General features: G+C 34.9%; 1 protein-coding gene across 8 annotated transcripts in view; it reads right to left on the minus strand.

The window, feature by feature from the left end:
* HERC4 (HECT and RLD domain containing E3 ubiquitin protein ligase 4) overlaps positions 1-16,715 on the minus strand; it is a 118,377-nt gene that overhangs the window by 58,677 nt on the left and 42,985 nt on the right. For all 8 annotated transcript variants that reach the window (XM_081267324.1, XM_081267323.1, XM_081267319.1 and 5 more), the window contains one exon: positions 14,244-14,374. In XM_081267324.1, the coding sequence (XP_081123450.1) occupies positions 14,244-14,374 (131 nt within the window). The remainder of the gene's footprint in view (positions 1-14,243; positions 14,375-16,715) is intronic.

Raw genomic sequence — 16,715 nt, forward strand, 5'->3', positions numbered from 1 at the left:
TCAGACACAAAATGTTTAGTGAGCTTAAAATTTAACTAAAAAGTTAAATTCTTAGAAAAAAACACCACTTCCAAATAACTGACTTAAGAAGAAATAACAAAAGCAACCTTTGAAGCCAAAGAAATAAAAGAATGTCTTTATATTTTTAAAAACAAAAATGCCAAGCCCAGCTGGCTTTATTGACAAGTTCTACCAACCTTTTGGTTTTACTTTTAAAAAACAGAAAATAAGGATACATTTCTCAATTTGTCAGACTAAACTTGATAACCAAATCAGTTACTCCAGAAAAACAAAGCTGTTTACTAGAAAATTTCATTAACATAATTTTCCATAATTTATAGAAATTTAACAGATTAAAAGGGAAAAATCATAATCATCCTGAAATAAGCTGAGAACTTAGCATCTATTCATGATAAAAAGTAGTAATAAAGGAAAGTTTCTTAATCTGATAAAGGTTATCTACAAAAATCTTGTAACAAACAATTGTGAAATACTGGAAGCTTTCCCACAAAGAAACAGGACATGATGTTTCTTTGATCTTCAGAACTTCTAGTTAACATTATACTAGTGTCCCAACCAACACATTAAGGCAAGACAATTATATAAAAATAACGGAAAGAAACAACTAAACTGATTAACAGATATGATTATATACATAAATAAGTTATTAGTAGGAGTTTAGTAAGGTGATGGTATTCAAGTTGCAAGTACATACAGTACTTAATTTATGGCAACAGTGGCATGATACAGCAGGAGGGTGAAGGATTTTCAAAACTGTAGCTAGACAGGAGAATTCTAAGAAAATGATAGCCTAGGACACACCAAGAATCTGTCTTCCCACCTACGTAACAATTACACTGGCAGAGTCTATCTGATATACCCATTTTTGAATTATTTAGCCTATTCAAAGCTTGCAACTTCTTGGAGATGGGTTAGATGGAAAATTGTAGCTAATTCAAGGAAACCTCAGCTCTCAGCACAGCAGTAGCTACTCATCTGGCTTCTCTGCATCACACATCAATGAACATGTTCCAGGAATAGTTTACAGGTGCCTGGGTGGGCAATAAGGACCTTATCCATATACTGGGAATGGAGTTTTGATCACTTATTATCATTTCTGACTGCCAAGATGCAGAAAGGTAGATAGCTATCGTTGTACCCTTCTCATTCTGGCTGAAGACTTATAAGGCTGGTGCAGTCTTTTCTTTTCTTTCTTCTTCCACTCACCCCTTTTATCCTTCCTTCACTTTTTTCCTTCTTCCCCTGTTGGGAGGTCTAGGACATTCAAAAGCAACCACACATATGGAGGGATATAAATCACAATTACACACCCAAGGAAAGGTGCAGGATTGTAATTTTCTTGTATAAACAAATTATCTAGAGTTCCAAAAAATTCTTCAGCTGCCTTCACATCAGCACTCACACTTAACTACTTTCACGTGATGTAATAAATAATGATGATTGAATAATGTAAACCACACAGAGCTAGCAATAAATTTATTATAGTCAGGTCTAGCCTTTTCTTTCAGTAATACAAACAAACTTTGCTTCACTCATGATCCTCATGGTGCTGAGAGAGTTATGCTTCTGTGTTTGGTCTTCAATCCAGGTCATTAGATGTTTCTCCAGTCACAAATACATACACTTTTTAAATTTCTATTAATCTTTTTGTGTTTAATGAAGCAGATCCTTAACAACTTCTAGTCCTTTATTCTTTTTTTAAACAGACACATAATGATCATATGTAGTGATTGGGTAGGGTACAGTATGCTATTTTAACACATACATACAACACATTAAATACATTAAACATGGAAATGAGTATATCTATCATCTCAACCATTTATTATTTCTGTATTGTAAGCATTCACAAAACAGTTTCTTGAAATATATAATAAATTAATCACTAATCACCTTACTATGTTAAAGAACACAAGACTTAAACTTCCTAATTGTATGTTTCCACCCCCCTCATTTATCAACTCTTTCCTACTTCCCCTTACCTCTACCCTTCCTAGCCTCTGGTAACCACTATTCTAGTCCTCTATAAGGTCAACATTTTTAGTTTTCATATGAGTGCATGTACAATTTGTCTTTCTGTACCTGCATGATTTCACTTAATATTCCACTGCTATCACTTTGTCCCGGTTCTTCAAAAATCATAGTTATGATGGAATTGGTTATGTCTGACTACAAGGAAGAGCCATCACTGAATTTCCGTTTTTGTAGTCCTTACTTATATTTTTTTCCAGGTCATTCATTCAATAGTTGCAGTGGATTTTGTACACATAGGAGTCATAACGAACAAAAATTAAATCAAGCACAATAGAAAGATGACAAAACCAAGAGGTTCAGTAAACATGAGATGTATGAGGCTCCTGCTAGAGTAACATGGCATAGTTTTTTTCATTAAATATTTTTACTTAATAAATAATAGGAGCACACTATACTATAGAACTCATAGTAAATACGTAAGCCACATAGTTGTATAGTCTTACATACTATACATAATTGTATGTGCTGTATTTCTATATGACTGGCAGTGCAATAGATTTGTTTACACAAGCATCACCACAAACACAGGAATAATTTATTATGCTTCATGTCTTGATGGCTGTACTGTTACGGGTGACAAAGCAATTTTTGCCTTGGACATTTGCAGTGACATTGCATGTATGCTTGAGTAAGGTGACCTTGCTCAAGGACCAGGGCGGATCCGGGTTTAGGGCGGATCAGGTTTTAGGGAGTATCCCGCTCCTTGGGTTTAGGTTGGTTCCAGGTTTAAGGTGTACCTGGCTGGGAATAGGGCGTATCCTGCTGAAGAGAGCCTGGTGGAGTACGGATTTTGGCGCAGAACGTGGATTTCCCCAGAACGTGTTTGTAGAGTGCCGGTGTGAGTTCGGGAATAAAGAATTGCTGTTTGAATCTACAAGGCTGTGAGTGGCTCGTGATTTTGTGCCCAGCCACACTGCGGCACCTAACTAATTCAATGAGGTCAGCACCGTCCTCATAACAAAGCCAAAGACTACAAGAAAACTATAGATCATTATTCCTTGTTAACTCAATAGTTTGGAACAGTGGTGAACGTCTGTAACTCCAGCGATGTGAGAGATTGATGCAGGAGACTTTCAAGTTCTAAGACAGCCTCAGCAAAAAAGTGATACCCTGTCTCAAAATAAAAAATACAAAGGGCAGGGGATCTCCTGCGTTCAATCCCTAGTACTGCAGAAGACAAACAAAACCTTCAATAAAGTACAATAAAATCTTCAATAAAAAACACCAGCACATTAAGACGATTATACACCATGACCAAACAAGATTTACTCCTAGAATGCAAGGATGGTTCAAAATGGAGAAAAACAATGTGGTATACCTTATTAACAGAATGAAGGAGAAAAACAACACATTATAATTCAAATAGCTACAGAAAGAGTACTTGACAAACTTAAACACACTTTTACAAAAAAATAAACAAAACAACAAAAACCTGACAAACTGGGAAGGAGGAAAAACTACCCAAAATAAGGAAAGTCAAAAGAAAATCCAATGGTGGACTGTTGAAGGTAGGGGCTAGAGGAAAGTTGCATTCCTCATTGCTCTGTGGCTCAGGATTCAAGCAGAAGAAGTACTGCTTCTCAGCGAGGAGGGTGAATGCAGGATTTCACCAAAACTCAATATGGGACACAGTGTCTTAAGAGACTCAGAAATTTGGGTACTTTAAACAAAGAAGAAAAACCACATTAGCCAGCAGCAGTGGTAGCAGTAGCTATGCTGCTTCAGCACAGAGAGAACAGTAACAGTACGGAGAAACCTGATATCAGAAAGGCAGGTCTGCCCTTAGTCGATTCAGAGGCTGCACCATGTACTGGTGGTTAAAAAGTGCCCAGTGTTTCCCAAATGGCCATGGAGAGCTGAGGCAAGAGCCATCCTGCAGCATCCATACTGCAGCTGCTGCTGTGGAAACCGGAAGATCTTAGCAAACATGCCTATACTGTCCTGGCAAGCACCTATTGTGTGGCCTGGGGTGTACCTCACAGAACAGAAACAAAACAGGTACATATAATGTATTGCCCAGGAAGATTCAAGTTGGAAAAGCAAAGGAAGCCCAATTTGCTTCGCTCTGAGTCTGGCAGATAACACAACCAGCTGAAACAGGGTCAGGAATTTGAACAGGTAGGTGTGAATACACTCAGGGACTAAGCCTGGGAAAGGGTTGAAAAACTGGCCCTCATACTCTAGGAGTAGAATCCTTGGGAGGCTCCAGAGATCCAGACTCCCAGCAGATATCAGCAATCACCAAGCCCTAGGGATATGTTGATCACATCTCTCCAGAGCAGACACCACCCAACAAAACACCTGAGGCCTGATTAGACCTAAGCCCCACCACAGAATTCCCCTCATAGAATTCTGCAGCAGAGCAAGGCATTGTGGCGCACTGCAATCCCAGTGGCTCAGAGGTTGAGGCAGGAGGATTGCAAGTTCAAAGTCAGCCTCAGCAATGATGAAGTGATAAGCAACTCAGTTGAGACCCTGTCTCAAAATAAAACACAAAATAGGGCTAGGGTTGTGGCTCATTGGTTAAGTGCCTCTGAGTTCAATCCCCAGTTCAAAAAAAAAAAAAAATCTGCAGCAGACTCACCCTGGGAGTGCATCCATCTGGTCTCTGTAGATAAAACACCACCTGACAATACTTCCCATCCCTTTTATCCTATCCCTTTCATCCTACCTCATACTGGGAGAAGAGGAGCTGAGAATTATTTGAAACAGCTATGGTCTTATGCCACTCCAAGTAGAAACTTGGTGAGCACCACAAAAAGAGGAAGGGGTTAATAATGTTCAATCCTTGTTCTCAGTCTAAGTACACAGCTGAAGAAGAAATGGAAAGAAAGTCAGGCACAGTGACCATCTATTCTTGTCCACTATTTTGACCACCTCAGTGGAAATGATTCCTTAATTTTTCATTAAGAATCTATTTTCTTTTTCTTTTTTATTTTTGTGTGTATGTTGCTGTGCTGATTGGTTAATAGATATATATTACATGTTTTTTGTTTTTTCCTCATTTTTAGCATTTTTAAAACTAATTATTTTTCTTTGCTTTGTCTTTTGAGGATTAGGATTTTTGATTAGAATATTTTGATTTTGTTTTCTATTGTTTTTATTTGTCTCTTTCTCTTGTTTACCTCTCTCTTCTTATGGTAATAGCCAAATTCTATTATTCTTTCACTCACCCTTCACTTTGTTACTTGTATTTTTTCTACTTCCTTATAACCATCAAATGCTGTTTTCTGCATTTTTGTTATCACTTTTTGCAATTGTAAACTCTTTTCTACCATTCTGTCTCATTTTCTTTTCTGTTAATTAACTGTATTCTTACCACTTTTAGCACTAATTGATTTATATAACTCCTGTCCCCACCATTAATACTGTTCCTATGGATGACTATAGTTGACACCTGCTATTTGCTTTCATGCTAGATAGTTAATGGTTTCTTACTGTTTTTGCTGTTTTTACTGTGTTTGCTGTTGGCAACTGCTGCCCCTACCATTAGTTTTTTGTGGCAATTAACATTGTAGATATTATGATAGGAACCAAGTATTTAGTTTAATGTCATATATTGTTTGCATTAGTTATTGCTATTGATTGTTTACCCCTACTCTATGAAGTACTGAAATCTACAAGGATATCACAAGTTCACAAGGTAGGAACTCTACTGCTGAACTCAATGAAGTCAGCGCACCTTGCTTCGCACACAAATTAATCATACTCATTCTTCAGCTATACTTAAAAAACAAAACAAAACAAAACAAAACAAAACAAAAAAAAAACAGAAGAGACAAAAACCCAAACTGACAACCAGGCCCCAAGTACAAATGTCTAGGAGTGGGCCACCAGGTCTGACCTACAGATAGCCAATGCTACAGCTATAGCAAAAACAGAAATAAACAAAGACTTTGGATATCACACCTACAAATGGGTCTCAATGTAGATTACTCTAGGACACTACAGCAAGTAAAAACTGTGCCAAGCCAGGTGCGGTGGCACACACCTGTAATCCCAGCAGCTCAGGAGGTTGAGACAGGAGGATCATGAGTTCAAAGACAGTCTCAACAACAGCAAGGTGCTAAGCAACTCAGTGAGACCAAGTTGAGAAAATATCAGATAAGGTATTCAAAGAATCATTATAAAAATGATCAATAAATTCCAAGGGAACAGAGAAAAATCACCGAGTTAAAGTCAGTACAGGGATCATGGCTGTGGCTCAGTGGCAGAGTGCTTGGCTAGTATGTGTGAGGCACTGGGTTCAAACCTTAGCACCACATACAAACATAAATAAAATAAAGGCATGCTGTCCATCTACATCTACAAAAATTAAAAAAAAAAGAAAGTACAGAATATGAATGAGAAATTCAATAAGGAGATAGAAATATTGAAAAAGAACCAAACAGAAATCTTGGAAATGAATGAAAGACACAATAATTCAAATAAAATGTTCAGCTAAAAGTCTCTCCAATGGAGTAGTCCATACTGAAGACAGAATCTCAAGAACTAGAAGACACAGTGGCCAGCAATAAACATTCAGACAGTATTCGAAAGAGGGAGAGAGGGAGAGAGAGAAACTGTGATCAGACTATATAAGAACTCTGGGACAACATTAATAGATGAAATTTAAGAATCACTGGAATTTAGGAAGGTTGTGAGATTTGGGCTAATGAAATGGACAAACTCTTCAGGGAAATATTAACAGAAAATTTTCCAAACCTTCAGAATTAGATGGACCATACAGATACAAGAGGCATTCAGAACCCCAAAGAGACAAGATCTAAAAAGAACCACAACAGATCATAATAAAATCCCTAACATACAGACAAGGACAAAATTTTAAAATCCTCAAAAGAAAACTATTAGGTCACATTTAGAGACAAGTCAATTAGAATCAATTCAGATTTCTCAGCATGAACTGCACAAGCCAGAAGGGCTTGGAACAATATATTCCAAATCCTGAGAGAAAATAACTATCAACTAAGACTGCTACATACAACATAACTATCCTTCAAAAATAAAAGATGAAATAAAAACCTTCCAAGATGAAAAGAAACTAGAAGAATTTATGGGGAGGGAATCAGCATTGCAGTAAGAAATACTGAACACAAATGAAATAAAAACCAAACATCAGAGCTCACAAAAGAACAAATTTCATTGGAAGGGTAGCTAAGCAAGTGAAAAATAGGACAAAATTAAACATGATAAATAAACCAAAATGGCAGGAATTAATAAACATCTCTCTAATATAACAGTGAATGCAAATGGTCTTAACTCTCCAAATAAAAGACACAGGTTGGCAGAATAGATTAAAAAACTAGACCCAACTATTTGTTTGCAAGATATGCAACTCAGAAGCAAAGACAGTCGCAAACTGAAAGTAAAAGGATGAAAATTGATATATCATGAAAATGGAACCCCCAAACAAGCCAAAATAGCTACTCTCATATTGGATAAAGCAGATTTCACACCAAAATTCATCAGAAGAGACAAACAAGTTCACTTCATATTGGTAAAGGGAACAATCCATCTAGATAAAACAATAGCAAATATTTATGCCCCAAACATGGGTATAACTAATTACATAAAAGAGACAATACTCAAATTGAAGTCTCAGATATATCTGACACCAGTACAATAATACTGGATGAATTCAAAACACTTCTCTCACCCTTAGATAGGTCATCCAGACATAAACCCAGTAAAGACTCTCTGTACCTGAAAAATATTATAAATCAAATGGACCTAACAGACATCTACAGAATATTCCATCCAACGAAAGCTTAATACATTTTATTCTCAAAAGTTCATGAAACCTTCTCCAAAACAGACCATATGTTTAGGCCACAAAGCAACTCTTAACAAATACAAAACACTGGTACAATTCCTTAAATCTTATCAGATCACAATGGAATGAAATTATAAATAAATATGACAAAACCCTAAAGAAACCATATGAACATATGGAGACTGAACAAATACTCTTTTGAATGATGATAAAGGGGTAATAGAAGAAATCAAGGGAAACTGGAAAATTACTAGACTCAAATGAGAACAGTGAACCTCTTGGACACTATGAAGGCCGGTCTAACAGCAAAGTTTACAACTATAAGTGCCTACATAAGAAAATCAGAAAGATCCCAAGTAAACAACCTAATGATATATCTTAAAGCCCTTGAGAAAGAAGAGAAAACAAATTCTAAAACCATTAGAAGGAAATTTTTAAGATCAGAGGCAAAAACAATGAACACGAGAATAAAATAACAACAAAGGACAGATGAATCAGAGTTGATTCTTTGAAAATATAAACAAATTAATAAATCATTAGCCAAAATCACCAAAAGAAAAAGAGAAAAATCAAGTTAATAAAACTAGAGATTAAAAAAAAAGGAGAAATCACCAGACATCTCAGAAATCTAGCAGATCATTAGGAACTATTTTGAAAACTTATACTCCAACACATTGGCAAAATTAGAAGAAATGGATATATTCCTAGAAAAACAAGATGTGCCAAAAACTGAATCAAGAAGACTGCAGGACCAGATGGATTCTCACCTAATCTAACAAACTTTTAAAGAATTAATGCCAATACTCCTCAAATTAGTCCACAAAATATAAAGGGATAGAAAGAGATGAACACTTCCAAATTTATACCGTATGACATTCATACCAAAACCAGATAAGGACACATCAAGGAAAGAAAACTACAGACCAATATCCCTGATTAATTTAGATAAGTAAAATATTAGCAAATTGTATTTATAACATACCAAGAAGATTGTACACCATGATCAAGTTGGGTTTTATTTCAGAGATGCAAGGATGATTTAATATAAAAATCAGGGGCTGGGGCTATAGTTCAGTGGTAGAGCACCTGCCTCACACATGTGAGGCACTGGGTTTGATCCTCAGCTCCACATAAAAATAAAGATTTAAAATACACACACACACATCAATAAATATAATTCATCACATAAGTAATATTAAGGACAAGATGACTTAGTCATCTCAAAAATGTAGAAAGGCCTTTGACAAAATTCAGCTCTCATTCATAATAAAAACACTGAAGAACTAGGGACAGAAAGAACTTCAAGGCAGAAGGAAAAACCCAAAGCCAACCTCACAGTAAATGGGGGGGGGGGGGGCGCGGGACTGAAAGCATTTCCTTTATAGAAATTCTAGCCAGGACAACTAGGGAAGAGAAGGATATAAACGGGATAAAACTAGAAAAGGAAGAGGTTAAATTATCACTGCTTGCAGATGATGTGATCCTATACCTGAATAATAAAAATAACCAAACACTCTACCAAAGACTGCTACGGCTAATAAACAAATTTGGCAAAAGAATATTTTACAAAATCAATTTACAAAAATCAATAGCTTTCCTATATACCAACAATGAAACTGCTAAGAAAGAAATTAGGAAAACAATCCCATTCACAATAGCCTAAAAAAATAAAATAAAATGCCTAAGAGTAAATCTAACCAAAGAGGTGAAAGACATCTATAAACCACAGAACACTGGAGTAGGCCCAGGTCCATCCCTCCACCAGCAGGCATTGGCTGGAGCCCAGCCTCCAGAAAAAGTTCACACAGCAGACTAAGGAGGGAGCCCAGGCCCAGCCCAGATCTGCCCATAACATCTTGCGCAGGACCCAGGTCCAGGTGTTTTATCCAATAAATTGTTGCTAAATCCCACCTCTCCCCCTGCCAAAAAACCTTCAGAAGACTGAAGACCTCCCATGTTCATGAATGGGCAGAATTAATATTGTTAAAATTGCCATACTACCAAAAGCAATATACTGATTCAATGCAATCCCCATCAAAATACCAACAACATGCTTCATAAAACTAGAAAAAAAGGTCTAAAATTCATTAGAAAAAATAAGAGACACATAAGAGCAAAAGCAATTCTAAGCCAAAAAAGTAATACTGGAGGTATCACAACACATGACTTTAAAATATACTACAGAGCTACAGAAACAAAAACTGCACAGTACTGGCACAGAAACAAACATACAGACGAATGGTACAGAATAAAGGTAAAGAGACAAATATACAGCTATAGTAATCTGATCCCTGACAGGTGCCAAAAACACTATAGAGAAAAGACAGCCTTTTTTTTAAACAAATGGTACTGGGGCAACTGATCATCCATATATAGAAGAATAAAACTAGACCCTATCTCTTGCCTTGCACAAGAATCAACGACAAATGGATCAAAGACCGTGGAATTAAACCAGGAACTATCCAACTCCTAGAAGAAAATGTAGGGTCAACATTCCAATTTTTAGACACAGTTATTGAATTTCTCAATAAGACCCCTAAAACTAAGGAAATAATGTCAAGAGCTAACAAATGGGATGGCATCAAATTAAAAAGCTTCTGCACAGACTAAAGAAAACAATTAGGAATGTCAAGAGAAAATCTTCAGAATGAGAGAAAATCCTTGCGAGTTATTGTTCTGACACAGAGGACAAATATCTAGAATGCATAAAGAGTTCAAAAACTTTACATCAAAAAAAAATCAAATGCCCAATTAATAAATGGGCAAATAAATTTAACAGGCAATTCTCAAAAGAAGATATACCTGAAAAAATGTTCAACAAAATTAGCAACTAGAGAAATGCAAATAAACACTATCTCAGGCCAATCAGAATGGCAATCATCAAGAATACAGAATACAAATAACAATAAATGTTAAAGAAGATGTGGAGAATAAGAAACACTTTTACACTGTTGGTAAGACTCAATTAGTACAATCACTATGGAAATCAGTATAAAGAATCCTCAAAAAACTAGGCATGGAACCACAATATAACTCAGCTATAGCATTCCTCAGTATTTATTTTAAAGAATTAAAATCATCTTACTACATGATACATGCACACCCATGTTTGTAGCAGCACAATTTACAACAGCCAAACTATGGAACCAGCCTAGGTATCCATCAATAGGTATCATGAATAGATAAAAGAAAATGTCATACATATACAATAGAATTTTATTCAGCCATAAAGAAAAATGAAATCATGGCATTTGCAGGAAAATAGATGGAAATAAAAACCATCATGTCAAGTAAAATAAGTCAAACTAAGAAGATTGTGTATTTCTTTTTTTTTTTTTTGAGAGTGAGAGAGGGGAGAGAGTGAGAGAGGGGAGGGAGAGAGAGAGAGAGAGAGAGAGAGAGAGAGAGAGAGAATTTTTAATATTTATTTATTTTTTTTTTTTAGTTCTCGGCGGACACAACATCTTTGTTGGTATGTGGTGCTGAGGATCGAACCCGGGCCGCACGCATGCCAGGCGAGCGCGCTACCGCTTGAGCCACATCCCCAGCCCAGATTGTGTATTTTCTTTCATATGTGGAAGTTTGAGAGGAAAAGTAAAAGAAAGGTGGAAGTGGATCTCCTAAAAATCAAAGAGAGATTAGTAAAAGAAAGGAACCATGGAATTGGCAAGATGGAGAACAGAAGAGTAAGTGCTGGGGAGTGATGCTGGCCAAATTATATTATAATATTGTGTGCATAATCATATATGTAATGACAAATCCCATAAATATGTAGAACTATAATGCACCAATAAAAAATGTGGAGGTCAGGGGGGCCTAACAGTGAACATCATATTCAATGATCAAAGATTGTGATCTTCTCTAAGATCACAAACAAGGTAAAGATGCTCACTTTCACTACTTCTATTCAACACAGTCCTGATGTTCAAGCCAGAACAATTTGACAGTAAATAAAAGGAAAACTGGAAAGGGAGAAGTAAAATTATATGTGAGGTAGATGAAATCACTGTATATGTAGAACACACTAAAGCGTGCATACACACACACAAACCATCTGTTACAATAAAGAAAGTTCTGCAAAGCAGCAGAATGAAAGCTTAAAAAAATAATAAGCATACCATGTTCCTGGACAGAAGACCGTATTAAGATATGTTTATGACACACAAAGCAATGTCCAGAGTCTGTATAAATACTATTAAAATTCCATTTTTTTTTTTTGCAGAATTAGAAAAGCCCACCCTAAAATTCCTATGGCATCAAGAGACTGCAATTAGTTAAGATGATTTTGAAAAAAATATTAAAAAACTGGTGAATTCACACTTCCTGATTTCAAAACAGAGTGTGCTGGCATATAAACCAATGGAGCAGAATAGACATCCCAGAAATAAATTCTAGCTTAATATGTTCAAATGATTTTTTAACAAGTATGCCACAAACATTTACTGGGGGAAAGAACATTCTTTTTTATATAAATGGTCAGGGAAAATTAGACATCTACATACTAAAGAATGAAGGTGAACCCTTATTTTATACCACACACAAAAATTAAATTCTAATGAGTCATCCATCTAAATCTAAAAGGTAAACTTATAAAACTTAGAAGAAAACAGTGCAAAACTGGATTTGGTGATCATTTCTTGGATATGACACAAAAGACCCAGGCAACAAAAGAACAAAGTAGACGAACAGGACTTCATGAAAACTAAAAAATTTTGTGCACCAAAAGACACTATTAGGTTGTGGCTCAGAGGTACAGTGCTTGCCTAGCACATGTGAGGCAAGGAGTTTGATCCTTAGCACCACATATAAATAAATAATAAATAAATAAATAAAGCAAGATTTAAAAAAAAAAAAAAAAGACATTATTAGGTGTAGGGGTGCATGCCCGTACCTATCTACTCAAGAAGTTGAGGACAGAAACCTGGAGTCAGCCCAGACAACACAGCAACACCCTCATAAAATATATACTGTAAAGATAATAGTATACAACCAGAGAGATGAAAAACAGTGCTCAATATGTGTAATAAGAATAGTAAAAAAAAAATGCCGAATGTTTTCTCTGATATAAGGAGGCTGACTCATAGCGCGGTAGGGAGGGGGAGAATGGGAGGATTAGATGAATTCTAGATAGGGAAGAGGGGTGGGAAGGAAATGGAGGGGGCAGGGGATTAGCAAGGATGGTAGAATATGATGGGCATCATTATCCAAAGTACACGTATGAAGACTCAACTGGGTGTCAACATAAAAAACTGTGCTCTATATGTGTAATAAGATTTGTAGGGGCTGGGGTATAGCTCAATTGGTAGAGTGCTTGCTTTGCATGCACAAGGCCTTGAGTTCAATCCCCAGCACACACACACACACACACAAAGAATTGTAATGCATTCCGCTGTCGTGTATTAAAAAATAAATACATAAATAAAAACCCAAACTGAGAAGGAAAAAAAAGAATTGTAATGCAATCCACTGTCATAAACTATTAAATAAATAAATAGATAGATGAATAAAAACAAAGTTTATTTCACACACACACACACACACACACACACACACACACACGATAATAAGGAAACAATTTAGCCAAAGGGTTGGGAGGAGACGCTATCAACATAATACAAGGGCAACCCCCCCAAAAAAAAAACAGAAGAAAATAGCTCTAAATCATGAGAGAGAATTAACATCTAGAACACAGAAAGAACTTTTAAACAAAATCCAAACCTAGGTTCAAAAATGGGAATAGAATTTGGACAAACATTTCCCCAAAGGTGTACATATAGTCAGTAAGCACATGAAAAGATACCCAGCATCACTAAACATCAGAGAAATGCAAAGAAAAACCACACTGACATACCACCTCACACCTACCAGGGTGGCTACTTGGAAAAAAAAAAAAAAAAACTGGGGGAGTGGGAGGAAGGAAAGAGGAGAAATGGGAAAGACTGTAGAATGAATCAGACATAACTTTCCTATATTCAAATATGAATACGTGACCAGAGTAACACCATATCATGTATAATCACAAAAGTGGGAAGTTATTCTCCATGTATGTATGATATGTCAAAATATATTCTACTGTCATGTATAACCAAAAAGAACAAATAAAAAAATAAAGAAAAGAGAAACTAACAAGTGTTATTAAGAATATGAAGAAAATGGAAACCTGTGCACTATTGGTGGAAATATAAGATGATACAGCCACTATGAAAAAAAGGAGAGCACTCCCTTAAAAAAAAAAAAAAATTATAACCACTACATAAAAGATGGTTTTCCTATACTGATGATTCCTTAGCAGCAAATTAAGCATTTAGCAGGAAATGTTTCATTTCAGATTATTAGATACCTAAAACAATTTACTAAACAAACCCTAAATAATAATAGTATCAAGACCAAAATGCTCTTTTCTAGAACACCTTACCTTCCACAAGCAATCTGAGTGACGATGCTTCCCATAAGTTCAAAAACTTTCCTTGGGTTTATTTCATGACTGGTAGAGTTATGACCCAACTGACCATATCCTCCAGCTCCAAAAGTAAACACTCCACCTTCCTAAAAAAAGACAAAACCATTTATTAGAAGGCCTAAATCAATAAAATAACTGATTTTCAGAAAAATAAGCTGATATTAAATATGGACTCAATTTTGTCTCTTATAATTGTCTTCAAAATTTAACAGTTAGTAGATTGAAGAAAAAAATGTCTTCAAAATAAGAGAATTCCAGTCCAAAAGGTATATAATTTTCACATATTTTACATTGAAAGACTTAATGTTTTGGGGATTTTTTGTTGTTGCTGATTTTTCTGCTAAATGATTACTTATTTGCATTGCCTTTACTTATTTGCATTACCTCATTATATTCTTGAATTTGAAGTACACATTTATAAAATTTCACAAATACCTAAAGATAGTACCATAATAAAATTTTGCAAGCTAATTATGCTTTGAAAATAAATCTCTGCATAAAGTACATGCAACCAGAGTGCACAAATAGTGATTTTAAGCAGATAGTGCAATGTAAATGTTCTTTATAAACAATTTTTTTTCTTTTTAAAATTTATAGAAAGCACCAAATGTACAAAAGTAGAAAGAAAATACAATTATTATACAGCCACCGCTCAGTTACACTAACTGGCAAAAGTAACTGGCAAAAGAATGGACATCTTATTATATTTATGCCTCCTCTTTACCTTTTTGAGAAGTACTTTATGTGAAAATTTTAAAAAGCACTGGAATGCTTTGAAGTAAATTGTGGTCATCAAGTCAATTCCCACATCAAGGTGTATATATATTTGATGGCTCAAATCTCTAACAAAAAATACAGAATCTTAATACTATTACCACACTCACAAAATTAATACTAACTTCTTAAGTCATCTAAAACCCAGGCCATGCTTTGTTTTGAATTTTTGCTTTTTGCAGTAATGGGGCTCATTCCTGGAGCCTCATGGATACTAGGCAACTACTCCACAACTGAGTTGTAGCTCAGTCCTTTTTAATATCTATTTTCAGAAAAGTTCTCACAAAGTTGCCCAGGATGGCTTCAAACTTATTATCCTTCTGCCTCTGTCTCCTACCTAGCTGGGATTACAGGTGTGCTATTGTAGAATTGTTTTAATAGCAAAACTATGACCTTTGATGTAAAATTTCATTTTCTCTGGGGTAGATTCTTAAAAGTGGGATTGCTAAGTCAAAAGGTATATTTATATGTGATTTACATAATTAATTTGCAAATGAACTTTAAAAAATCTGAATGTTTTGGTGGTATCTCCATACTCACTAATACTACATGTCTTTCCATTTATTGTATTTTAAAAATCAGCTTTTAAAACTTAATACAGTTAGCCTAATGTAGGTATTTACATAAGGAAGCTGCTTCATAAATCAATGCTAATCTATGTAGAAGAAATTCTTCAACAAAAGTAGAAGATATATAGATATGAGGCATATATTCTAACTTAAAGGAAAATAAATATTTACTTTTGGAATTTTAAAATCTAGTTTTCTTTAAAATAATGTATGCCAAAAATTCTAGTAAACAAATATCACCAATTATTGTCTTCTGAAAGATAAATGCAGAAGATTGGTAGAAAACATTTTTTAAAACTTTCAATGGATACAGTTACTATCCTGGGATAGTAAATGGTTATTCGATAGATTCAATCTGAAAAGTATTATTAGTCTATTACAAATTACCACACAAAATTAGATACCATATGAAACATATTTTGACACAAAATATTTTTGTTATTTCTATATAGAATTATTTCTTTCAAATATCAAAGACAGAATGACTAAAATTTATAAAACAAAGTGATTAAAAATAAGACTTTAGTAATTACAATTGTAATTTGAATGATAAAAAAACAACAAAACATAACAGGATTGGTAAGTACTTACAGTAAAGACTTCCTTACTAACAGCAAGTAAGATTAAATATTTAAACATTAAGTTCTATAATTGGTCATTTTTTAAAATTCACTAAATTTGACAATGACTAAAAACAAAATTCTCAATATGAGAGAATAAAAGTACAGAATTTTAAAAGTCTATTAAAAGATAATTTCCTTCTTAATTTTATCTACTTGCAGGACAAACATAAAGAAATAAAAACACCATTTTCTAATTTAGTCAATGAAAACCTTGCCAAATTCTTTATGTTTACATGAATGACTATAATAAATACTTTTTCAGTTAAGGTTAATAGAATGGAGTTTTTTTGCTATTGCTTTGGGTTTTGATGCTGGGGATTGGTGCTCTCTCATGCTGGGGAAGAACTCTAACACTGAGCTACATCTGCAGCCTGAATATTTTCATTTTCATTTAACTCCTAGACACTAGAAAACTAAGCAGTACTGATAGTGAATTGGCACACACCCAAGAAATTGAGAGA

The sequence above is a fragment of the Spermophilus citellus genome, assembly GCF_964194105.1.
Source record: "Spermophilus citellus genome assembly, chromosome: 15".
In the NCBI taxonomy this organism is placed as follows: domain Eukaryota; kingdom Metazoa; phylum Chordata; class Mammalia; order Rodentia; family Sciuridae; genus Spermophilus; species Spermophilus citellus.